This window comes from Paralichthys olivaceus, chromosome 13 (assembly GCF_024713975.1).
Source record: "Paralichthys olivaceus isolate ysfri-2021 chromosome 13, ASM2471397v2, whole genome shotgun sequence".
NCBI lineage: Eukaryota > Metazoa > Chordata > Actinopteri > Pleuronectiformes > Paralichthyidae > Paralichthys > Paralichthys olivaceus.
In genome coordinates, this window is record NC_091105.1 from 65,268 (window position 1) to 90,000 (window position 24,733).

A 24,733-nucleotide genomic window follows, 5' to 3' on the forward strand; every position below is an offset into this window, starting at 1 on the left:
CAGCAGAGATTAAAATTTAATTCATTTTGAACAAAAGGAATAATCCTAAAAGGTAGATCACATGGAAAACAAAAGAACATGTATAAAGAAAGAAGGAAAAAGACTGTTGTACATACTCCGATCCGGGAGGTGGCGGTACACTCCTTTAAGTTTATATCCCACTTCTCTATAAAGCCAAAGAAGAAGAGTAGGAGGGCAGAAGAAGAAGAAAAAAAGCGGAAATGAAAACAACAAGTAAATTTCTACAAAATTACAACTTTTACTTTTATCTTGATTCACTTTGATGGAAAAACACGGAAGTGAAGGTGAGTTAAAGAAGCGGATCGTTTATCTTATATCGATGTTTTATATATATATATATATGTATGTATATATATATATATATATATATATATATGTGTGTGTGTGTGTGTGTGTGTGTGTGTGTGTGTGTGTGTGTGTGTGTGTGTGTGTGTGTGTGTGTGTGTGTGTGTGTGTGTGTGTGTGTGTGAAGTTTAATTCATCTACATTTCTTCAGCTTGTAATTAAATAACGTTATTTTCACTGTGTTTCGTATCCAGATGTTATTGTTTGAAGACTGCTGTCGTCGATTTAAATGTTCAGTGTAGCTCAACTTGTTTCTTTTTCCGACTTTAACTCAAATAAAAACTGGAAATAGAAATCTAGTGGCCGAAACAGAGACAGCTTCAGAGCACCACCGCCACTCACAGTAAGTTAAATAAAACTATGAGCAGTGTCAGGGAGGTTTTCTGGTGGTTGGTGGAAGGAGAACTCAGCAGCAGCTGATGTCTCAGCAGCAGATTTGAATGTAGACTTGATGCATCAAAGAGACCAGCAGGTGGAACAATATACAAACGTAACAGAGAACCATGAGTAACTCCCCCCCCAAGTCTCAAGATGTCTCCCCCACCCATTCTTACAGCACATCCATGAATGGCTAGATTTCTGTCACTCTCTATGCAACATGTAGGTGTTCACATCCTATTGGACAGTTAAGTCTGAAGTATATATAACTAAATCACATTGTGTCCTCACATGTTGTCTCTGGTGAAATACACAACAGAGTAGAAGTTGTTTCTTCTCTGTCTGGAGCGTCTGAGGTAGATATGAAACTCTGTGAGCGTAGACACAATGTTCTGTTGGTCCTTTATAAACTGACCTTGGTACTGCTCAGAGAGAGAAGGGAGGATCTGTGGAATCAGACATAAACATGTGATGTGTGAGGATGGTCAAACATTCCTCAACAGTCTGTAGAACTGTATAACCAGTTATTTTATTGTCATTATTTAGGCGACATGTGTATTTAATTTACTTCAGATTCTTCTATCCACTGATGCAGCAGAAACTTTTACTCTGAAGAGGAGCTGTCTCTGTTTCTGCTTCAAAGTTCAGAGTTTGCTTGATTGTCAGTTCTGCAGATGTATGTAGGATTGAAATTGCGAGACTCTCAAACCTGTGGTGCTGGTAAATATTGAATAAACAATAATAATAAAACAATAAACACTGAAATGTGGAATTGGAATGAAGTGTAACCATGTGTAAAACTAACACGGTGCACAGAAGAGGAATTCGTTTAAAAAAGAAACAAGTTGAGTTACACTGAATGTCTTCAGTTAGAATCAGAACTTGATTTATACACCATCAGTTCATATAATTAATTACATCAGTTATTAAACAACAAGATTAACATTTATTTACAGCTGGACATTAAACACAATGAATTTTACAACATGAACAATGCAGATGAATAAACACACACACACACACCCGCTGATCACCCTTCACACAAGTGGTCACTCGTGCTATTAAAAAAAAACTTAAGCTGTAGTATAATTTTTGGTCACTATACTATTTCACGTATGAATGTCACTATATACCTTTAATCTGCACTAAAGTGTAAAGTGTGTTGAAACATAATTTGCTAATGATTACAACAACTTTAACAGGATAATTACGAATCGGACAATATACTCTGTGTGTCAAACAGTATGATGTGTATGTATAACTTGTGTTTAGAAATAATGATCTTTTTAAAAAAGGCAATCTGACAAAACTGAAACATAATGGTGTCAAAAGTAATCAAAATATCTTTAAAAAAAATATTAAACTGATTGAACAAAAGATAATGGTATCAAGAATAATCAAAACTGTTTAAAAGTAAAAGAAACATGCCTGGACATGTCTGGGGAAAACAGAAAACTTCCAGTTGGAAGCCCCAAAGGCTAGCCAAAGTAACCAATGGGCTTAGGCCACGATGTAATGATAGACCAATGAAATGCTGACAGGTGTGGCCTCTAAGGGTTTATAAGACAGCATCACACCACTGTCAAGCAGAGTTCTTCTCTGGCTCACTACTGAATGCTCTTGGGTTTTCTTGTCGACAATAAAACTCTTTTGTTTTTTAAGTTAACTTCTCCTGTTTTTCATTCGACTGAATTTTTTGGACCAAGATTGAAACTTAGTTTTCACAACAAAGCCCCAAAAATAATTTTCCCAAGAGACATGCCTGTGAAACTGTGGAGAGGACATGTCCATCTGTCTCTCCTGTCTGTGTGTCTGTCTCTGTTCAGCTTCACACTTGTTTACGTCTCGGAGAAAGTTCAGTGTTGACTTTAGTTCGATTTTAACACATTTAAAAATCCTATAAACAGTTCTTTGAATTTTCGTGTTCACACATGAGCTCCAGGTCGTCTCCAGAGACTCGTCTCCAGAGTTCATGTTTCACAGCTGAACAACTCAGCAGCAGGTTTTCTGCTCAGACTCGTTCAGCATCAGATCCTCCTCGTTCTTCAGGTGAGAGGTGGAGCAGACAGACAGGAAGTGATCATGTGATCATGTTTACATCACCTGACACCGTCGTGAGCTCTCATCACCACAAACTGTCTTCACGTCTTCATCATCCAATATAATATAATGTCAAATATAATATGTTTCATATACTAGAAGTGACAATATCATGCAGTATTACATAATATAATGTTGATAACACAACTTCACACTGAACTGGTTCAATCATATTAGAAAATGAATGTAGTGTTTATTCAGCAGCTTCTTATCAACCAGTCACACATGAGACATTTCCTCTGAACTGAATAGTTTCTTTGTCTTTCAGGAGACACTTCTGTCCCCAACATGGAGACAACAGGAGACAATTCTGTCCCCAACATTGAAACAACAATAGACAGTTCTGTACCCAACATTGAGACAACAGGAGACACTTCTGTCCCCAACATGGAGACAACAGGAGACACTTCTGTCCCCAACATGGAGACAACAGGAGACAATTCTGTCCCCAACATTGAAACAACAATAGACAGTTCTGTACCCAACATTGAGACAACAGGAGACACTTCTGTCCCCAACATTGAGACAACAGGAGACAGTTCTGTCCCCAACATGGAGACAACAGAAGACAATTCTGTACCCAACATTGAAACAACAACAATAGACAGTTCTGTACCCAACATTGAGACAACAGGAGACACTTCTGTCCCCAACATGGAGACAACAAAAGACAGTTCTTTCCCCAACATGGAGACAACAAAAAACAGTTCTGTACCCAGCATGGAGAGAACAGGAGACACTTCTGTCCCCAACATGGAGACAACAAAAGACAGTTCTTTCCCCAACATGGAGACAACAAAAAACAGTTCTGTACCCAGCATGGAGAGAACAGGAGACACTTCTGTCCCCAACATGGAGACAACAAAAGACAGTTCTTTCACCAACTTGGAGACAACGAGAGACAGTTGTGTCCCCAACCTGGAGACTACAGGAGACAGTTCTGTCCCCAACATGGAGACAACAAAAAACAGTTCTGTCCCCAACATGGAGACAACGAGAGACAGTTTTGTCCCCAACCTGGAGACTACAGGAGACAGTTGTGTCCCTATCATGGAGACAAGAGACAGTTCTGTCCCCAACATGGAGACTACAGGAGAAAGCCTCAGTCAGCAGGTAACCAGAGTCACATCCAATGTTGGTTTAACTTAGGTCTCAAACTAGAAAACAGGGTCTACTGTTGTTTTATTACAGTTTATACTAAAGTATGTGCATACAGTATATATACTGAAGTATATACATGCGTACAGTATATATACTGAAGTATATACTATACTTGAGTTAATGGCAATAAACTGTAAAGAGCTTTGAGTGTCATCAAGGCTAGAAAAGATCTATATAAATACAGAACATTTACTTCCTGTTTACATCACATGACCAGTTTTTGTGAATGGTCATGTGACATGTGTTCTCAGGTTTGTTAGTATATACAGTATATATTGTATATACTAACAAACCTGATCAGTACTGAAGTATATACTGTACGTACAGTATATACTTCAGTACTGATCAAAGGTTATTTTTACCTGAAACCTTGTTCAGAAAATCCACATTGTGTCTCCAGTTAAACATTATTCACATCTGACCTCCATATCCTTGTTGTCATTGTTCTTCCCCCTCCTCTTCTTCTTCTTCCACCTCCTCCTCTTCCTCAGTGCTGCGGCTGTGACACCTCCTCGTCCAGATGTTGGTGTGTGGACTGTGGTGAGGCTCTGTGTGACGACTGTGTGTCGGCTCATCGTAGAGTCACAGTAACCAGATCACACCGGATCCTCAACCAGCCGCCAGGTAAGACCCCCCCCACCACCACCACCACCATCACCACCACAAACTTCCTGTATCTGAGCATCAGGGGCTTTCTTTCTCTCTCTCACCTGCTCAGCATCTCAATTTGTCTCCTCAGGAAATGTCTCGACTCGTCCCACCAAGTTCTGCAGACTCCACCCGTCTGAGCCGCTCAAACTCTTCTGCCTCACCTGTGTCCAGTACACCTGTAGAGACTGTCAGCTGATTGCTCACATGAACCACAGGTACACGTCTGACATGAAAGAGCCAACGTGTGGTATGTATGTTCTACCGTAGAAACAAGGCGGTGCAACATGGTGGACTCTGTAGATTTCCTGATGAGTCTCGATGAATGAAAACAATCAGCTGACAGACCTTCACTCTCAGATCAGCTGATTGTGTCTCGTCCTCTCAGGTATCTGTTCGTCAGTGACGCTCTGAACCATACGAAGAAGCAGCTGGTGAACTGGTCTCAGCCAATCAGAGCGCAGAGAGACACAGCGAATCAGAGTCTGAAGGACATGCAGACCAGGTACGGCCCTGACTTCCTATCTGCCGTCTCCATGGAAACAAGCGGCTGTAAATAAAAGCATGTTGTATTTCAGGCTGCAGCACATCAAGGAAGGTGAATCTCAGCTGGAGGCGGAGCTGAAGAAGTCACACGATATCTGTGCTCAGCTCCTAAAGAGGAGGATGGACAAGCTGATGGAGGAGGTCAAGGTAACGTCACATGACCTGCAGTCATGGGATCATGAACAGCTAATAGGTAGAAAATGAAGCGGGAACTATAACTGATAATCAATGAAGGTTGTTAATGAAAGTTTTAATTTGTGTGTGTGAGCAGAGGGAGTTGAAGAGTGAGAGTGACTTGATTCAGAAGCAGATGGAGAAACTGAACCAGCTGCAGAAGAAACAGATTTTTGTGACTGAGAGTGCAGATAGAGCTCAGAACATCCAGGACCTGCAGAGCCTGTTCAGATGCTGCAAACAGGTGAGACCCTGGCCCTTCATTCACACATCTACAGTTTCATTTTAAAATTCAAACAACTGTCCAGATGAGTGTTTTAGCTCCGGATCAGTAATAACCTCCGTCCACACTACCACACTTGAGAACACATGTCACATGACCATTCACTGGTCATGTGATGTAAACAGGAAGTAAATGTTCTGTATTTATATAGATCTTTTCTAGTCTTGATGACAATCACAGCTCTTTACAGTTTATTGCCATCCACTCATTCAGACACATTCGTACAGTGCTTCTATGGGCAGCACTTTTCCTATGAGGGGCAATTCAGGGTTCAGCATCTTGCCCAAGGACACTTCGGTATGCAGATGGGGAAGACTGGGATTGAACTGCCGACCTACTGGTTAGGCTCTACCCCCTCAGCCACAGCCGCCTCCCAAGAAGAGTGTCTCCTCTGCAGTTGGTTGCTTAGTTACAGAAAATACTACAAATCAGGAACAGCAATGGTCAAAAGTAAGAGCAGGGATTTATTTTTGTAACTGTTACTGACAGTAAGTTTTAGCATCAAGGCTGGAAAAGCTGGAGGAGTGTGGGCGCTGGCCGTAACCATAACAACAGTGATGAGTATCAGTGTGGGTGGAGCCTAGCTCTTTTCTCCTGGAGCTCAGACATGTGAACCAGGAAACCAGGAAGTGATCATGTGACCGTCTGACACAAGTTCAACATTTTTAATGACAAACTTAAAAATAGTGGATGGTTTATTTACCGTCACAGATCAGTTTATCTCTGCTCCACAGACACAGTCAGACCATCTCGAATGCAAAAAATGATGAGATTTTGGTGGTCAAAGGTCGTATCAATTTCACAGTGCACATTTTTTTATCATAACTGAAAAGTTCATGAACTAATTTTCACAAAATAGACTTTAAACCTTTTATTCAATTCCCTGTCTTCACTATGACATGAGTCAGGATGTAAACTGAAAGTAGATAAGTTGGTAGAAGTGAAAAACCAGAAGTCTATGATTCTACTTTTTGTGTCTGTTCTGATTAGTTTGTGAACAAGCTGAACAGAACAGAGATAAGCAATCACTTGTTTTGTTTTTTTCTGCAGGTGAAGTATCAGCTGAAAGATCTTCAGGATCAGGTCTTGTCTCCTCCTGAGACCATGACGCTACTGCAGGTCATTGTCGACCGCCAGTCTCTGGAAACGCTTTTAAACTTTGGTGAGCTGTGTTCATCTGATAACTTTATATGTGGAAATTATGACTTCCAGTGGTGACCACAGCATTCTGAAAACACGTCACAGGAACATTTATGTACACTAGTCATGTGGTGTAAACAGGAAGTAGTAGGTTGCTTAGTAAAAAAAAATCCTCTGAAGGGGGAAGAGGGATGGTAAAGATTTTTAAAATCTCCAGTTGTTTGATTGTTCTATTTATTAATTTCAGAAACAATTCAATATTAATTTAAGCCTTTTCCAATATCAACCAGTGGATTGATTCAATCAGCTGCTGACACGTCATTGTTTCTGTTTCCAGGTAAACTTGAAGTTGAGAAGATTCCCTTCTCTATCTCACAAATCTCCAATCATAATCCTCCTCCAACCTCAGACTGTCCTAAACCCTCCAACATGTTACAGTTGTTGTCCCCTCAGTTGAGTCTTCCTCCCTCTTCCTGCCCAAGCCTCAACCAGCCCACCCTTCCTGTGACAACCAGCTTTGCAGTTACCAACCCTCAGCATGTCCGACCTCTGTCCTCCTCAACTCTGGAGTCAGGGTCTCCTTTGCAGAGAAACCCAAACCAAACAATGCTGTTGAATTACGTCCTGCCAGTTTCTTCTTTAATCATTATGAAGCCTATCACATCCAATTTCTTCAAGTCGACAGATCAGTCTTCGTCCTGCACAGTCCCCAAACTTGTCCAACCATCTCTGGTTTCGAAATCAACAAATGCTTCAGATCAGAACCAGCCCTCCTCTGACCTGCTTACCAAACCTCAGATTGTGCAGCAGGTGCCCTGCAGGCCCCACAGTGTCTCCTCAGTCATGCCTCAGTTTCCCTTGATGCTCAGTCAGAAGAAGGCCAACACATTACCTGCAGAGACCTTACCAACAAACACATTGATTAGAAACATGTTGCCAAAACAACAGAATCACTTAGGCCTAAAGAGAAACTCTGCGTTGCTTCTGGGTAGAAAGTCCCTCCTAGCAGAGAGCCGTCCCGTGTCCTCTACAGGAAACTCTGGATCTGTTGGACAGGGACACAAAGTGCTGCCAAAGACAGATAGAAGCTCTGCACCTCTAGCCCAACTAACTCTCATGTGTGACACACACGGGAAGAGGTATGAGATACCTTTTTCCTCCTTTGTGAAACACCGGCAGATTCCGGTGGTGAAGGCAGTGGCAGACTCTGCCTGTGATCACACAGTGCAACAGATGTCAACAAGGCAGGAAGAGTCTCCTGAAAACAAACCAACCTCTACCCTGTCGGAAGAAACAGAGCCTGCCGAGAGCAAACCAACCTCCACCCTGTGTGAAGAAACTGAAGCTGCCGAAAATAATCCAACCTCCACCATATCTGAAGAAAACAAACTTGTGGTGAAGAAACCGACCTTCAACAAATCAACCTTCACCGTATCTGAGGAAATGGAACCTGCAAAGAACAGACCAAACTTTAACAAACCAACCTTCATTGATTCTGAAAGAACAGAATCTACAGGGAAAGACAGAACTGCTGAAGGTCTGAGCTCTTTGATTGGACTGCAAGACTTCTGTCTGAGCCAATGTCAGCCTAGAGTGTCACTATTCAGACTGCCATTGTCCCTGCTCCGAATTGCATATCCAATGCTCAGTTCCAGTCTCCCTGCAGAGAACAAACACATCTCTGCCAAATGTGAAGAAACTGAACCTGCAGGGAAATTGTCTCCAACTGAAACAACAGACACTGTAGAACCAAGCTTTGAGACTGGACAGCAGGACCTCAGGCAGCCCAAAGTGTCTCTGAGCAGACAACCATTGACCCTGCTCCCAACTCGACGTTCCCTCCCTGGTTCTCTTGCTAGAATCGCTGATGATGAGGTTTACGTGGAAGAGCTGGATGAGGACTGTCAGGTAGGAAGTCACATGTCAGTCATGATGTTTGAGCCAGAAAACTGGACCAGGCAGCATTCACACATTTACCAGCTAACCTTAAACCATTGAGGTGAGACTACTGTCATGTTCTTGTGTTTCAGTCCCATATCAGTGACATCTCAGATGACTTTGGGGATTTCACAGAACCTCTTTCGTCTCCTGAGTCTCCTGTGACACTAGAGATAGTTTACTGCTCAGCGTGTGGATCTGATCACAGTTCAATAATCTGCTCATCCTGTGGTCGAGGATACCACCGAGACTGTCATATTCCCCCTGTTGGACATGACCTGTGGTAAGAATCAGTGAAGCTCATGAGGTTTGGTGATTTGCATTGACACATTTACATTTACAATTTATGTGTTAGGATGTTAGAGGTGAAAGAAGAGGAGCTTCAGGACTTTCTTAAAGACTTGCTCTCTGTAGACGGAGTAAACAAGAGTGAGTAAACTTGATTCTGGAGGTCAGGGGTCATCAGTGGAGTTGCTGGATCACCTGTCAGAGTATCACTGAGCATGAAGGGAGGAGTCATGGTCTGAACCAGGAGCTGGTGGAACACTGAGTCAGGTCAGACCTGATTACTCTGATGTTGTTTAGAACAAAGATTTGCCACCTGAAGACAGATGCATCATGGTCCGAGAAGGAGACCTGCTCATCAAACATGACACTCATTTTCTCATGATGTCGGCTGAGGTGAGAGAAGAAGAGGTGATTCTGATGAAGATGGTGAAGAGTTCAGTCTTTGGAGAGATTTAGTTGAAGGTGGTGTTTTGTTAGATATGTCACAGATTTGTGTTGAGACCTGGGGTTCGTCTGGCAGGATTGACAGGATTAGTTGAGTGTCATCAACATGACATGAGGAGTCATCTGAGGAAAAAATTGGACACAAGGAAGTGTTGTACAGTGCTTAGAGAAGATGCCCCTGCACCCAGCCTTCCCTTCTACACCACGACACAGCGAAGGAACGTTATGACTACGTACACTGAAACTACGCCACCTGCCTTGTTCACAACATAATCTTGTAGCATTGCTCATTTGTTCAGAACAAAGGAGTTCGTTGTTTTGCTGGATTATGCATTTTAATTCAATTTTATTTTATTTTTATAGCACCAAATCATAATATACATTAAAGTGTGAAGACAGCAGAGTTTCTGTCTGTTCATCCCTCCTCTTTGTCTTACAGGACAGAGTGGAACTGTTCACTGTGTCAGGACCTGTCGGACCCCTCAGACCCCTACATTTCTGAGAGACCAAAGAGTCCTCAGCGGCCCTGTCTCAGTCTCCTGGACCAGAGGGTCAGAGTTTGCGCCCACCAACTTAATATTCCTATCAGTTTTTGAAGTTACACCAAATACTTTCAGCTGCTGTGTTTTAAACTGTTGTTTTGTTTCAGAGGTGTGAAAGTCTGCTGCTGCACCTGAAGGTCGAAGGCTGCAGTCGACTCTCTAAGGTCAGTTCATCACACTGTGGACCCTGCGTTTGGTGACTGCGACTCTCAGGTTCATCCATATGAGGGCGCTGTTAACCACTGAAGACATCTTAGACTCTGCGTATCACACAATTAGTGATCCGGCAGTGTTGCCCATTAATTACCTAGACAGTGATGGTGGCGGCCCACCGTAGTACGCATGTTTTCAGATTTTGTAATGCACTGGTTTATCCACTAGCACTCCAACAAAACATTTGAGAGCAGTGGTGACTGGTCAATAGACGGCGCTAGGGCACCGCCCTCTCTTGTGGAGAGTGTTTTATATATTTTTTTATTTAAAAAAAAATTAGCTATGATAAATTATTTAAGTATCTATGTGTTTAAATTTCACAATAACATGTGTTGTATAACATAACATAAATAAATATGTTCAGTAGAAATGTGTGGGAAACGAGTGTTCAGGGACACAGTCAGTTCAGGGGCTGGAACCGTCGCCCATAAAGCAGAGACGAGGAGCCAATAAGAGGCTGTTGCTGGGTAAGATACACGTACGGCAAAGTAAACTTGGCAAATCAAAATAAAATAATGATTCTGATAGCGCCCCACGCCAGGTCCCTCAGTGTTGTGGTGGAGGACGTCAGGCGGTCCTAGCATCAGTGATCCACAGGAAACTGCATCGCAGCCTCCAGATTCAGGACGATCTATTCTCCGACCTCCATTCGAGGAGAACTTTGGTTAAAAACTGTGAATTAAAGAAACTGAACCAGATGAAGCTGATTTTAAAATCAACCAACAAGCCAGAGAAAAGGTCAAACGTTCACCCGAGGAGTTTCCCGTCAGCTGTGCAGCAGGAAGGCGTGGCTAGCAGGACGTATGGACTATGAGTCATAAGATATCCAGCAGTAGATGTGTGTGTTTCAGGATGAGGAGTAAACACTAGTGCCCAGACTCAGTCTAATGAAGCTCTACTGACTCTGAGCACAAGGGCCACAACCATTCATAATTTACATGATTTATCAAACAGCTGATTATTATTATTTTTGCATATTTTAGTTTTTTAAGTTTGTTTGTGCACGATGCAGTTAGCTTTCTGCTTTCGTGTAAAAATGACTGACATGTTTATTGATTAAATAAATACCAAGACCTGGAGTCCTGCAGTTTGTGTTCAATCGTAGTGGGATGGTTACTGAAAACATTATGGCCCGGCACAGCCCCACCAAGAAGAGTTTTCACCTGCTGCTTCTGATTGAGAGTAACTCACCACTGATGACGTTTATCTTGTTTTCAGGTCAGTCGTGTTTGGTTTCGTCTGATGTTGATGTCAGAGCGTCTCACTCTCCATCGTCCTCCTGCTTATCAAACACCTGCAGAATTCATCTGTGACGTCTGGAGTCTGTTCAAACAGACCATGTCCTCACAGGTGAAAAAGACGTATATAAAGACCATCACTGACTGTATATAAAGATGATCACTGACTGTATATAAAGATGATCACTGACTGTATATAAAGAGGATCACTGACTGTATATAAAGATGATCACTGACTGTATATAAAGATGATCACTGACTGTATATAAAGACCATCACTGACTGTATATAAAGATGATCACTGACTGTATATAAAGATGATCACTGACTGTATATAAAGATGATCACTGACTGTATATAAAGATGATCACTGACTGTATATAAAGATGATCACTGACTGTATATAAAGATGATCACTGACTGTATATAAAGATGATCACTGACTGTATATAAAGACGATCACTGACTGTATATAAAGACCATCACTGACTGTATATAAAGACCATCACTGACTGTATATAAAGACTTCATTGTTTTTCAGGATGACCTGATGAATCTACGTCAGAGTTTTCGGACCAAATTGAGGGAAACTTTCAGTTCAGAGCTTCGTCCCACAAACAGAGAGAAGTTGGATTCAAACCAACGTCATCCAGAGAGCCGTGCCACCAGTGAGTCGCTGCTGAAGAAGACGAGGAAGAGGCTGAGGGAGTTTCTGGACCTGAGGGGATGCCCAGGACCCAAGAGGACAAAGACAGACAAGGTGGACGTTTAACACAGAAGAAGTCCAAACAAATGTTACTGATATTTAACCTAAATAAAAGAACAATCTCCACAATTGTGGGAACTGAAGTTCATCTGTGTGAAAACTGTTTCTCCTTCCTCCCATGGAGCTGCAGACTCTCAGTTCTAAGAGTTCATTTATTGAGTATTAATTTCATAGTAAGTGTTATTGATACTTTGAATCATTATGGTCGTTAATTTTTGTTAATGTTCGTTACTTCAGTCTGAGTGTTTTCTGACTGGCTCTAATAAAGACTGTAAGTGAACAGATGCATCACTCTCTAACCCACCTGAGATACAATCAGCTGACGGTTCCACACAGTAAACAATCAATCACCAATAATCAATATTTCAGTCAGTTGATCTTCATGAATGTTAAAGTAAAATGTTCTGAAGCTGCGTTCAAAGACCCTGAGATGTTGATTCAGCCACTGATCATATCTAAACAGATCAAGAACTTCAGTTTCTGATGATTCAGGTTTGACCAGTTGATTCTCATCAATGAAAAACGAATCGATCGACTGAGATACAGGTTAAAACAAATTAGCTGAACTGTCGTCACATGAAAATTGCTTTTCTTTTACCTCAGTTCACGTCACAATGAAAAATGTTTACATCTCGGCCTCAAAATGAACATCTCCACTGTAGTCACTAAGTAATAAAGTAACTCAATGATTAAGTAAGGAAGTAACTGAAGTGATCAGCTGACTTCTTAAATCAAAGTCATGTGACAACAAAGCTCTTGGTTAAAAAAAACAATGGATTAATCAGGAAAAGAATAATGACAATCATCAACATTATATTTCTGAAGAAAGACTTTTATCAAACACATTTAAGTTGAGTCCAGGAAAATTTATTTCAAACATTGAAACAGGACGAAAACCAATTTCACAGATTCACTTTTTGTCTGAAAACGGAGAAAAAACGCTTTGATATTATAAATTGATATTATTGTTATTAATAATATAATATATATTTTATTACTATGGAAACTGGATATAGTGATCAACTATTCATACAGATCAAAAAGCTTGGGCCACAATCGCTCCTGTACAAATGCTGTTTAAGTAATTTGGTTGTAGTGATCAGATTATCTGCTTACTTTAGGTCTTTTCATGTTTGGACGTCAAATATTTTTTATAGTTCTTAGTGTCTCTGTCAGTTATTTACTGCTCCTCTCTGTGTCTCCATCATTCATCACTGAACCAACTCCTCTACATACATTCACTACGTTTACTGACTGCTGTGTTGACCCCCCACACACGTGTGCGATTGTGTGTGTGTGTGTATCGCGAGTACGCAATGTTCCCTAGCCCTCCAGTTCTGGGGCTATCATGCAATTCATTTATGGTAATCACTTTGGCCCGTGACAAACATGATCACGAGAAGCAGTTTCCAGTGTATTATTATTATCAATATTATTATTAACAATAATAATAATAATAACAAACATTCACACAGTCGTAACTCTCCACTGATGATGTCACAGATACAAATTTTTACTTCAGGAATCCAGGTTCAATCATCAATCATCGACATCATCAGTGGAAAGTGAGCCGATGACTTCACTGAAGTGTCTGGAGGACAAAACATCTCAGAAAACTGAGTTATTCAGTTTGAAGGTTTAAGAGAAAAAATGTCATGGACTTCATCCAAGCTGTGGCTGAACATTCTGGTAAAAACAAAAACGTCTTCTTCTAGACGTGTCGGAAAAGTCAGAATCATCTACTGTCGCACGGAGATCCGTCTCTCAGGTCAAAATGGTCACGTACAGACTCATTTAAAGATGTGAGGTCAAATATATACGAAGCAGAAACTAAAATTGTGAACAATTTCTTTTGACTAATTTCAGTCAGAGATTCGCTGTTTGCTTTCTTTTTTGTTTCTGAGCGATTTAAGCAAATTTTCCAATGGCTCTGTCGGAGAATGTGAACGCACAAACCAGCACCAGCTCGGGGAGGAAGCTCTCATCATCGGGGATGGGAGGCTGTGATTGGTCATAGGTTGGCAGCAGTGACAGCTGGTGAGGGAGGGCAGGGTCACACCTCAGTTGGCTGTTGCTATGGCGGTGTCGCTGGGGGAGTTGGGACTCAGGTACTCGAAGGCCTTCTGGCTCTGAGAGACAAACTGTTTGAGCGGTGTGAGGAGCAGCTCGGTGGCCGATGGTCGGCGGACGATGCTGCCATCGGAAGGGACATGTGGGTCTTCCACCTCCAGGGCTGCGGGATCCTTTAGGCTGGAGCGCCGACCATTGGGGGGGTCGGGGCTCTGAGGGCCCCCGGAGCCTCGGGCGCGGGAGTAGAGACTCCGGCGGCGACGAGGACGGCCATCCATCGCCTTAAGGAACAGGCTGTTAGCTGAACTGCGACGAGATGAGCTGTCAAAGGAAAAGTCCTCCTGGTTGAGAAAGTCCTCGACCTCCTGATCTGTTGGCTGCTGCAACTAAAGATTAACAAAATAGACACGTTTCACATACAGTACCTCCAGAACATGTGAGGAACATCTCAGGAACATGTCTGTGGTTCAGCTTATGTGTGAAAACTGCTTTTTTTCCTCAAAAACGGGAAAACAAGCAGCAACATGAGAACAGGAAGTTTGACCAGCTTTTACAGGAAGTAATGAAACTGTTTTTCCTTTGAAAGGAGACTTAATATACAAGAAGATCTTTCCACCAAGTTCATCTGTTAAAAATAAATAGATGGTTTGAACTGATTTTTGCAGAGACCAGTTTGACGACACTGAGACGCTCGTTGTTGAGTTACCTTCTTCAGTCGTGGTGTGAGAAGTGTTTAAGGTGCTGCTCAAGTGTCCGGACTCACCATGTTGTAGAGCGGCGTGGCATTGATCACCAGCTGCAGGAGGAGCTTGGACAGTTCCTGCAGGTCTCTAAGCAGCTGCTGGATCTGCTGTGGCAGCTCTCGGACCTGACGCACCGGACTCAGCTCCACCAACATGGCCGCCTGACTTTTGATCTCGTTCATGGTCAGCTCTCTGAGATTCTCTGCTCGGTACACCAGCGCCACCAGGAGGCTCTGCAGGTGATGCAGCAGCTCGCCAACCAGCTCCAGGACCCGGCTCAGACCCACCTGCAGGGCAACAGCAGGAAACAGTTTATATGACTTCAAAGGATTTAATTACTTCCTGTTTGGTCTCTTTGTTCTTTAAAGTGAGCAGAGTCATGTGGGGGGGGTTTACAGGAACATGAAGTAAGGTCAGAGGTCAAGGTTAGGCTCAGTGAAACAAACCAAACCTCAGAGTTGTGGCAGAAGAGACATGCGATGACGACGGACAGAGGGACGCCATGTCTTAAAGACATCAAGGCCTGGATGACCCAGAATTTCTTATTGTTAAACACAGACAAAAGTGAGGTCATAATCCTGGGTCCTAGGCATCTCAGAGAAACTCTGTCTAACCAGTCGGTTAACCTAGATGACATCCGTCTGGTTCTGAACTCCACTGTGAAGAACCTAGGAGTTATCATTGATGAAGATCTGTCACTTACCCAACACATTAGTCAAACCTCCAGAATAGCTTTCTCTCATCTGCGTAATATAAAGAGAATCCGACACATCCTGTCAAAACAGGATTCTGAAAAACTGATTCATGCCTTTATTACGTCGAGGCTAGACTACTGCAACTCCCAGTTATCAGGGTGTCCCAGCAGATCCTTAAAAACCCTTCAGCTGGTGCAGAACGCTGCTGCATGAGCACTGACAGGAACCAGAAGACAGGATCACATTACTCCTTAGCTTCACTTCACTGGCTCCCTGTTCAACAGAGGATAGATTTCAAAATCCTCCTACTGACTTATAAGGCCCTGAACAATCAGGCCCCATCCTACATTAAAGAGCTCTTAACCCCTTACTGCCCCGCAGACCACGTCGCTCCCTAAACTCTGGACTCCTTGTAGTGCCTAGAGTTACTAAGAGTAGAATGGTAGAACGTTTAGTCACCAAGCTCCTCTCCTGTGGAACCAGCTCCCACTCTCAGTGAGGGAGGCAGACACAGTCTCTACATTTAAGGCTAGACTTAAAACCTTCCTTTTTGATAAAGCTTTTAGCTAAACCCTGAAGCATAGTCATCCATAGCTATGCTGCTATAGGCCTACACTGCTGGGGGATTACCCATCAGGCACCAGAAACCAGCACCTTCTCTCTTCTTCACTCTCTGCCTGGTTTATTTTGTTATATCTTATTACATATCTCTAACTCCTTGGGTCTTCTCCTCCCCTCCTTGGGTCTTCTCCTCCCCTCCTTGGTCCATACTGTGCGGCTCTCCGGAGCCCGTCCTGGCTCGGGTCCTGATGAGGGATGGACCTAGTGAGGTCGCCGGTCTGTCGCAGGGTTGACATGGAGGGTCACGCCACCAGCACTCTCACCTGAGGACCTCCCACCTCTGGAGCCATCGGTCCTACTACTGCGCATGTTGGACCATGAGGGAGGCCGGAGTGCCCGGGGGGACCACCGCACCCTTGGAAGACCATGCAAACGTCCACGATGAGATTCCCGGGCTGGATTCAAGCCCATGAACTGAGACTGTACTCAACCCCCCCCTTTATTTCCTTTTGTTCCCCTGTATTATTTGTTCTTTCTCCATCACCCCAACCGGTCCTGGCAGAGGCCATCCACACCGAGCCCGGTTCTGCCAGAGGTTTCTTCCATCTGGGAGTTTTTCCTCCCCACTGTTGCTCATGCCTGCTCGGTGTGGAAGTTGAATTTTGTGTTTCTTAAGATCTTAGACTTTTGTGCAGCACCCTGAGACAACTGTTTGTTGTGATACCGTGCTATATAAATACATTTGATTGATTGATTGATTGATGACGCTGATGACAGAACAAATTAGTTCAGGAACAAACACTTGTTTACCTGAACTACATTTCCCAGGTGCTTAAGTGTCAGGGTCAGAGCTGAATTAAAGTCATATGAGGAAAGAAAAAATTTCCCATTATTCTCAACATTTTGTTCTTCCACACTGAATCGAGGCTGTGAGAGACGAGCTGCCGCTAACGTTTCTCTGAAAACTTAAGATCCAGACTCCAACTACTGAAATCCCTTATCTGCTTCAAATATAGAGTTAAAAACCACCAAGATCTAAAAAGTGTATCCTAAAAATGTGAATTTGGGGATATGATGCCCCTGACCAACCAAATGAACACAGATCGTCAATGATGCAAACTCATAAAATCCTGCACTGCTTCACCATGTCACCCAATTCTGACTTTTTTCATGTGATCGAGAGACTTTTACTTCGAGAGTTTCATGTCCACGCAGTGAGGAGACGGCGCTGGACCAGGGGATACGTGGACAGTGGGTCTGCAGGGGTTTAGACTAAGACAGGAAGGATGTGGACAGTTTCTCACCTTGTCAGTGGCGTCTCCCAGCGTCCTGACGGCTCTCAGCAGCTGCTCCCTGGCTTTCATCATGCGGTGGTAGAGCTGCAGACTGAGGCTGAGCAGGAGGCTCCGAACCCTCGTCCACAGACTGGGCTCATCATCCTCGTCCTCATCCTCGTACTCCTGCACCCGCATCTCCCACTCTCGACCTGACCACAACCATGATGATCAAAACAATGACCACAACATCAACAACATTAACAACCAGGAGAAAACCAAGACACAGTTTTTAAGAATGTGAAGCTGCAGAATTGATAGAAACATGACTCGGTGTCTTGTGTCACACCAAACATCACGTCACACAGAGTGACGCTGCTGTTCTCACTTATTGTGTCGTATCGATGTTGTTAGTTTTACTACACTTCTATTTTTATTATTATTGTTTACAGCAGGTGTCCAATCACATGACAGAACAGTTCGCTGCTTTCCCAGAGTGCCCCTCTACTCACGCAGTGTGGGTGGGAGGGGCAGGTAGTAGGTGGTAGCGTCCTCCAGACGACTCAGCACGTCGTCCAGTCCTGATGTGGCCGCTCGACCCACCTGAGAGTCCTGCAACTGCCGCACCGCCACCCGAGCCACATCGGCCAGACGCTCCAGCTGATCCAGAGCACCATCCAAACCGTCCACAACCCACAGCTGCACGTCGTCCAGGGTCAGGAAAAGGGCGTCCTTCAGGTGACCCACAACCTGAAGAGAGAGACAAGACGTTAGAGGTCTGTAATAAGGAGCCAGTTCAACATATCCAGGATTTCTTTAGCCAGCTAAACCTAACAATCACAGTCAGGCTAAGTGGTCACATGACGCTGGTTATTAGTTAACTCGGGTTTTTGTACTGTAGACTGCACATGAAAGGGGTTAGGGTTTACTGCATATGACCAATCACAGACATGGACAGTTTGACTGACAGCAGAGCTGAGGATCAAACTGTTGAATAATAGAAATCAAAATAAAATAAACAGCTCCAGCTGCTGAACGCAGGAAGAACATCTGGGAAAAGCCACAATGCAATAACATGTGTTTACTAACAAGACGTGTGGACGTGAAGACGCCTCTTGATGAGAAACGTTAGAATCTCATGATGTGGCCTTGATTATGAGCTTTAGATTGACACACTGTCTCTGAGGACACACTGACTCTCTGAGGACACACACTGACTCTGAGGACACACACTGACTCTGAGGACACACACTGACTCTCTGAGGACACACACTGTCTCTGAGGACACACACTGACTCTGAGGACACACACTGACTCTGAGGACACACTGACTCTCTGAGGACACACACTGTCTCTGAGGACACACTGACTCTCTGAGGACACACACTGACTCTGAGGACACACACTGACTCTGAGGACACACACTGACTCTCTGAGGACACACACTGTCTCTGAGGACACACTGACTCTCTGAGGACACACTGTCTCTGAGGACACACTGACTCTCTGAGGACACACACTGACTCTGAGGACATACACTGCCTCTCTGAGGACACACACTGTCTCTGAGGACACACACTGACTCTGAGGACACACACTGACTCTCTGAGGACACACACTGACTCTGAGGACACACACTGACTCTGAGGACACACACTGTCTCTGAGGACACACACTGACTCTGAGGACACATACTGACTCTGAGGACACACTGACTCTCTGAGGACACACACTGACTCTGAGGACACACACTGACTCTCTGAGGACACACACTGACTCTGAGGACACACACTGACTCTCTGAGGACACACACTGACTCTGAGGACACACACTGACTCTGAGGACACACACTGTCTCTGAGGACACACACTGACTCTGAGGACACATACTGACTCTGAGGACACACACTGACTCTCTGAGGACACACACTGACTCTGAGGACACACACTGACTCTCTGAGGACACACACTGACTCTGAGGACACACACTGACTCTCTGAGGACACACACTGACTCTGAGGACACACACTGACTCTGAGGACACACACTGTCTCTGAGGACACACACTGACTCTGAGGACACACACTGTCTCTGAGGACATACACTGCCTCTCTGAGGACACACACTGTCTCTGAGGACACACACTGACTCTGAGGACACACACTGACTCTGAGGACACACACTGACTCTCTGAGGACACACACTGTCTCTGAGGACACACACTGACTCTGAGGACACACACTGACTCTGAGGACACACACTGACTCTGAGGACACACACTGCCTCTCTGAGGACACACACTGTCTCTGAGGACACACACTGTCTCTGAGTTGAAGTTTATAAAAGTTTTAAATTGTGTAAAAATGTTCAGTACCTCGTCAGTAGACTGGTTCAGAATCGGGAAGTTCTTTTCCAAACGGTCGAGACCGAACTGAGCGAAATTGTTGGCAACTTCAACTGAGGAGTTAAAAACATTAATGCATCGTTAATATTCATCATCAAAGCGCATCGATGCTGGTTTGATGATCATTAGCATTATTAGCAGCAGTAGCATCATTAGCATTATTAGCAGTAGCATCATTAGCATTATTAGCAGTAGCATTATTAGCAGCAGTAGCATCATTAGCATTATTAGCAGCATTAGCATTTATCTCCACGTACTCTGTGGCTCCAGGCTCTGCAGGATGGGCGTGGCTTGCTTCATGGCCACTAGGGAGACGCTGCGAACTCCGACCTCGGCAGCTCCTCCCATCAGCCCCAGCAGAGGATAACGACCTGTGACCTCCGAGTACACCGAAGTCACCGACTGCAGCGCCGAGCGAACCAGAGGCAGACGAGAGACTCTGAGCACGGCACTGACCTGAGAGCGAGGCAGAGAGAGAGAGAGAGATGCATGGTAAGCTCTGTGGCCGACATCATGTCACCTTTAAATGTTAGCGGCTAAAATGGCACCGCCCTGCTGGCTGCAAGCAGTATGACACCAAATGAACAGTTCCTGGTCTCATTGTGACGTCACACACTGAACTACCATTAATCACTGAAATGAGTCAAACAATTGTCAAATGTCTCAAACATAAGGAGACTAGGAGGGACATTTAGGTTTCTGAGATCCAGACATTTTTCTTCTCACAAAATCGGAGCTCTTGTGATGTTTACGCTGAATCAGGTGAATCTGGGGGTCAGGACTCGTCCGAACTCACCTCATGATTTTGTCGATCTGACATATCTCCGTCACTGAATCTGGGAAGAGACGAGCAGAGGTCAGAGGTCGTGACGTCACGAGGCCTCAGCATGAGGCAGTCAGCTGCTGCTGCATCATAAAGACCTCGACTGTTCTGCTGAAACCAGCATGAAAATGAGAGCGACACAAAACGCACATGAAACCGATTCTTCACGAGCACAGAGACCGTGAAGAAGAAAATCATCTCAAGAGAGGAAATAAAAATCTGCTTCAAAAGATCAAACTGTTCTCTCAGAATCTTTGCCAGTCCTGATCCTGATCCTGAACCTGAACCCGAATCTGAACCCAATCCTGGTCCTGATCCTGATCCTGATCCTAATCCTAATCCTGATCCTAATCCTAATCCTAATCCTAATCCTAAACCTGATCCTGAACCCGAATCTGAACCCAATCCTGGTCCTGATCCTGATCCTGATCCTAATCCTAATCCTGATCCTAATCCTAATCCTAATCCTAATCCTAAACCTGATCCTGAACCCGAATCTGAACCCAATCCTGGTCCTGATGCTGAACCTGGTTGTGGTCCTGGTCCTGGTCCTGAACCCGAATCTGAACCCAATCCTGGTCCTGATCCTGATCCTGATCCTAATCCTAATCCTGATCCTAATCCTAATCCTAATCCTAATCCTAAACCTGATCCTGAACCCGAATCTGAACCCAATCCTGGTCCTGATCCTGAACCTGGTTAAGGTCCTGATCCTGATCCTGATAGTGGATCTGATCTTTATTTTTTTATTTTAAGAAATTATTGTCTTTTCCTTTTTTGTATAAAATTTTAATTTCATTTATCTTGAGCATAAAGTGTAAATATTTTATTTCTGAAACATTTGATGATTCTTTGTTTGATAATAAAGTTGTTTTCAGAATAAATGATCAATAAATAATCTCAAAAATCAATAATCAAACAATAAAAACATTGATTCATGTAAAAACTTTTGAGTTTTACTTTTTTTTTCATTTGTAAGAGATTCTGAGGAGTGAGAGCCACACCCAAATTTACAAAAGATTTTGTTGGGAGAAAAAATGACAATTTGACTTTCCGTCACATAATTTAGCTTGTTTCACAAATATATATATATATATATATATATATATATATATATATATATATAATGTTTATACAATATATATATATATACAATGATATACCATACGTCACTTCCAAATTGTTAACAAATTTAAATTGAAGTTCATAGAAAAAGTAAAAAAATATATTTTTTTATATTTATATATATATATATTTATATATATATATATATATATATATATATATATAAATAACTATTTTTTTGCATCGTTTTTTGCATTTGGTGGAAAAGATTTTTCCCTGTGACACAAACAGATGAAGTGATGAACGAGTGAATGAATAAACAGCGACAGAAAATCGAATATTCAGAAGGATTTGAAATATGAGACAGAGTGAGATGTCTTACCACATGAGATGATGAAGAAACGTTGTGATGTGCTGCTTCTGGGCGAAAACTGTATTTGAGGCTGATCTCTGCGAGCTGATTGGACGCGGTGTCATGTGACATCACAGCAGTGAGTTATTTTATCAATCGTCTGCTGTTTGTGTGTCTGTCAGCGACCAATCAATTACCAGCCGCTGAATGAGGTCATTTCTGAGGAAAGACGAAAAACAGACGAGAAATGTATCATTTATTAGGAAATGGAACACACACACACACACACACACACACACACACCTTTGTCAAGTTATTGAGATGTACAGTGAAAAAGTAGTAGTTGAGGTCTTTTTTCTTCTTCTTGGTGCATTGTGGGAAATCAGGTGATCTGTGATACATGAGTAATACAAGTAATGACAACAACAACACAACATGAGTAATACAACAACAACTCAAGTAATACAACAACAACAAAACATGAGTGATACAACAACAACACAAGTAATACAACATCAACACAACATGAGTAATACAACAACAACAGCACAAGTAATACAACAACAACACAACATGAGTAATACAACAACAACAACACAAGTAATACAACAACAACACAACATAAGTAATACAAAAACAACACAAGTAATACAACACAATATGAGTAATACAACAACAACACAAGTAAGACAACACAACATGAGTAATACAACAAGTAATGACAACAACAACACAAGTAATACAACAACAACATGAGTAATGACAACAACTGGTTCCCTTGTTACCAGGTAAATCACCATGGTAACATGTTTACCAGCTGACCGGCTCCAGGTTAAGTTGGAGATAAGAGATCAAACAGTATTAAGCTCCGCCCACTGACCAGTCCCCTCCTTTGAACCATGACATCATGTTGTTATCGTGGAGCTGCTGTGGATCGTTCCAGTCTCTGAGGAGGACCAGGGTCTTCAGAGACCCACAAGATCCTCTGAGATCCTCTGAGGAGTTTCTGAAAGATCTAGATTCTCCTCAGAGGATGAACCTTTGTCAGCTGCTGGAGCTTCAACAGAACCAACCTGACACAATCCCGATGTTTCACCAGCTGTTCTTCCTGCGTTTAGCAGCTGGAACTGTTTCTTTTATTCTGAAGGTTTGTTCTCCTCTGATCTTTATCAACAGTCAAACCTGCTCTGAGTTAACTCAGGTTCACAAACCTGGTTGAGTAGTTAAACATAACTCTGTGTTAAACAGTTCAAAGCTTCAGATCTGTTGAGTTCATGTTCACTGAACTAACTCTAACCCTCCTGTGGGGGGTGTGTTCAGCAGCACAACACCGTTCACTGTATTTCACAGCAGAAGAAGAGTGCACGTTGATTCAGATACGAAGAGATGAAAGAAAGTTTAACAGTCAAATGTGATACTGACAGTGAAGAACGTCCGAGATTAAATATAATCTACTGTAACTTTTATCATTGAACTGGACTTTATGACACAGTGAGGCCAACATTTGACACATGAACGCCTCAATTCCTCTGAATTCAGGATTCTGGTAAACAGTCATGTGACTGAGAGGATGATCATGCCGCTAACACTTACATCACAAACCATCAACAACGTCACCACAGAAACAACCAGACTTCAACTTCGCACAGAGACAAGAAGCTACTCAGCAACACAAGACTTGTGGATACACAACATGGAGACGGATCCTCACATGAGACTCTGAGCTTCAGTTACTGCTCAGAAAGTGTCTCTGTAGTTTGACTCTTGTTGAGTGAAGGACAGAGGACGTTGCTGCTTGTTGACATCGATGAGACAAACTGGATAAGAGACAAACTGAATATGAGACAAACTGAATATGAGACAAATCAAATGTGACTGATTAATTGATTGATCTTGGAGTATTCAGCTGCGACATGCAATCTCAACACTAGATATCACTAAATTCTGCACACTGAACCTTTAATAGAACAAATGTCAATTTGCAAAAGCAACAGTATCCTGTTTAAGTAAGGTTGTGGGGCAAGAGGAGATTCGTACCATTCACGCTAAAGTTTTAGCAATACAAGTGTTTCCTGTTCCCTCCACAAAGAGCGAGTTGTTACGTTTTCTGGGGATGGTTATTATCAGGAAATTTGTGCTAATTTTGTCTATGAGGTGGCTCCACTGACCGAGTTGTTGAAGGCTGATGTGAAATATGTTCGGTGTCCCATTCGTCAGCAGACATTTCACAATGTGAATATTCTGTTATCAACAGCTCCTGTGGTCGCTCGCTGCTCCCAGAATGGACGTCTGCTGTTCCAGCTGCAAGTAGATGCAGGCGGATGAAAGTGGGAGGGGAAGACCAGTTAGTTACTTTTCTGAAAGGTTTAACGTGTATCAACAACACTACTCTCTCATAGAGAAATTAGCGCTTGCTCTTATTTAGGACCGTTAACCTTTTTACGTTCGCTTCAAAATCTGAATCAAGGATTGATGCGATGGATCTTGTTCTTACAGTCCTATCATTTAGACACGCGCCATAT

General features: G+C 43.0%; 2 protein-coding genes across 10 annotated transcripts; one reads left to right on the forward strand and one right to left on the reverse strand.

The window, feature by feature from the left end:
- Positions 1-167: 167 nt before the first annotated feature.
- trim33l (tripartite motif containing 33, like) lies at positions 168-12,294 on the forward strand. Of its 8 annotated transcripts, none has more exons than XR_011245806.1 (15): positions 168-305; positions 3,113-3,957; positions 4,497-4,629; positions 4,745-4,871; positions 5,042-5,158; positions 5,232-5,346; positions 5,471-5,617; positions 6,707-6,818; positions 7,134-8,704; positions 8,827-9,017; positions 9,090-9,163; positions 9,906-10,017; positions 10,116-10,172; positions 11,440-11,571; positions 12,001-12,294. XR_011245806.1 is itself a non-coding variant. In XM_069536713.1 (15 exons), the coding sequence occupies exons 3-15, from the start codon at positions 3,133-3,135 to the stop codon at positions 12,229-12,231; spliced, it is 3,870 nt and encodes a 1,289-aa protein (XP_069392814.1). In that variant the 5' UTR covers positions 214-305; positions 2,681-2,793; positions 3,113-3,132; the 3' UTR covers positions 12,232-12,294. The 8 variants fall into 8 exon arrangements, 5 of the variants coding, with proteins under 5 accessions (XP_069392813.1, XP_069392816.1, XP_069392814.1 ...); XM_069536713.1 differs by lacking the exon at positions 9,090-9,163 and adding an exon at positions 2,681-2,793 and having other exon boundaries at positions 214-305; XM_069536716.1 differs by lacking the exon at positions 9,090-9,163 and adding an exon at positions 2,681-2,793 and having other exon boundaries at positions 214-305; positions 3,212-3,957.
- A 782-nt stretch (positions 12,295-13,076) lies between these two features.
- Positions 13,077-22,430, reverse strand: plin6 (perilipin 6). Of its 2 annotated transcripts, none has more exons than XM_069536745.1 (8): positions 22,242-22,430; positions 20,768-20,905; positions 20,229-20,427; positions 19,942-20,024; positions 18,081-18,318; positions 17,599-17,780; positions 15,059-15,325; positions 13,077-14,681 (listed from the first exon to the last, which is right to left on the reverse strand). In XM_069536745.1, exons 1-8 carry the CDS (start codon positions 22,341-22,343, stop codon positions 14,286-14,288), a joined length of 1,605 nt encoding a protein of 534 aa, XP_069392846.1. In that variant the 5' UTR covers positions 22,344-22,430; the 3' UTR covers positions 13,077-14,285. The 2 variants fall into 2 exon arrangements, with proteins under 2 accessions (XP_069392846.1, XP_069392847.1); XM_069536746.1 differs by having other exon boundaries at positions 20,768-20,807; positions 22,242-22,353.
- Between the last annotated feature and the right edge of the window lie 2,303 nt (positions 22,431-24,733).

Bases quoted from the DNA above. Each gene is read 5' to 3' on its own strand.
- trim33l (XM_069536712.1), top strand. From the start codon at position 284: ATGGAAAAACACGGAAGTGAAG. The intron at 4,872-5,041 runs GTACACGTCTGA...TCGTCCTCTCAG, and splicing joins ATTGCTCACATGAACCACAG to GTATCTGTTCGTCAGTGACG. The intron at 8,705-8,826 runs GTAGGAAGTCAC...CTTGTGTTTCAG, and splicing joins AGCTGGATGAGGACTGTCAG to TCCCATATCAGTGACATCTC.
- plin6 (XM_069536745.1), bottom strand. From the start codon at position 22,343: ATGTCACATGACACCGCGTCCAATCAGCTCGCAGAGATCAGCCTCAAA. The intron at 17,781-18,080 runs GTGAGTAGAGGG...GGTTGTGGTCAG, and splicing joins GCCCCTCCCACCCACACTGC to GTCGAGAGTGGGAGATGCGG. The intron at 15,326-17,598 runs GTGAGAAACTGT...GTTGCCCTGCAG, and splicing joins TGGGAGACGCCACTGACAAG to GTGGGTCTGAGCCGGGTCCT.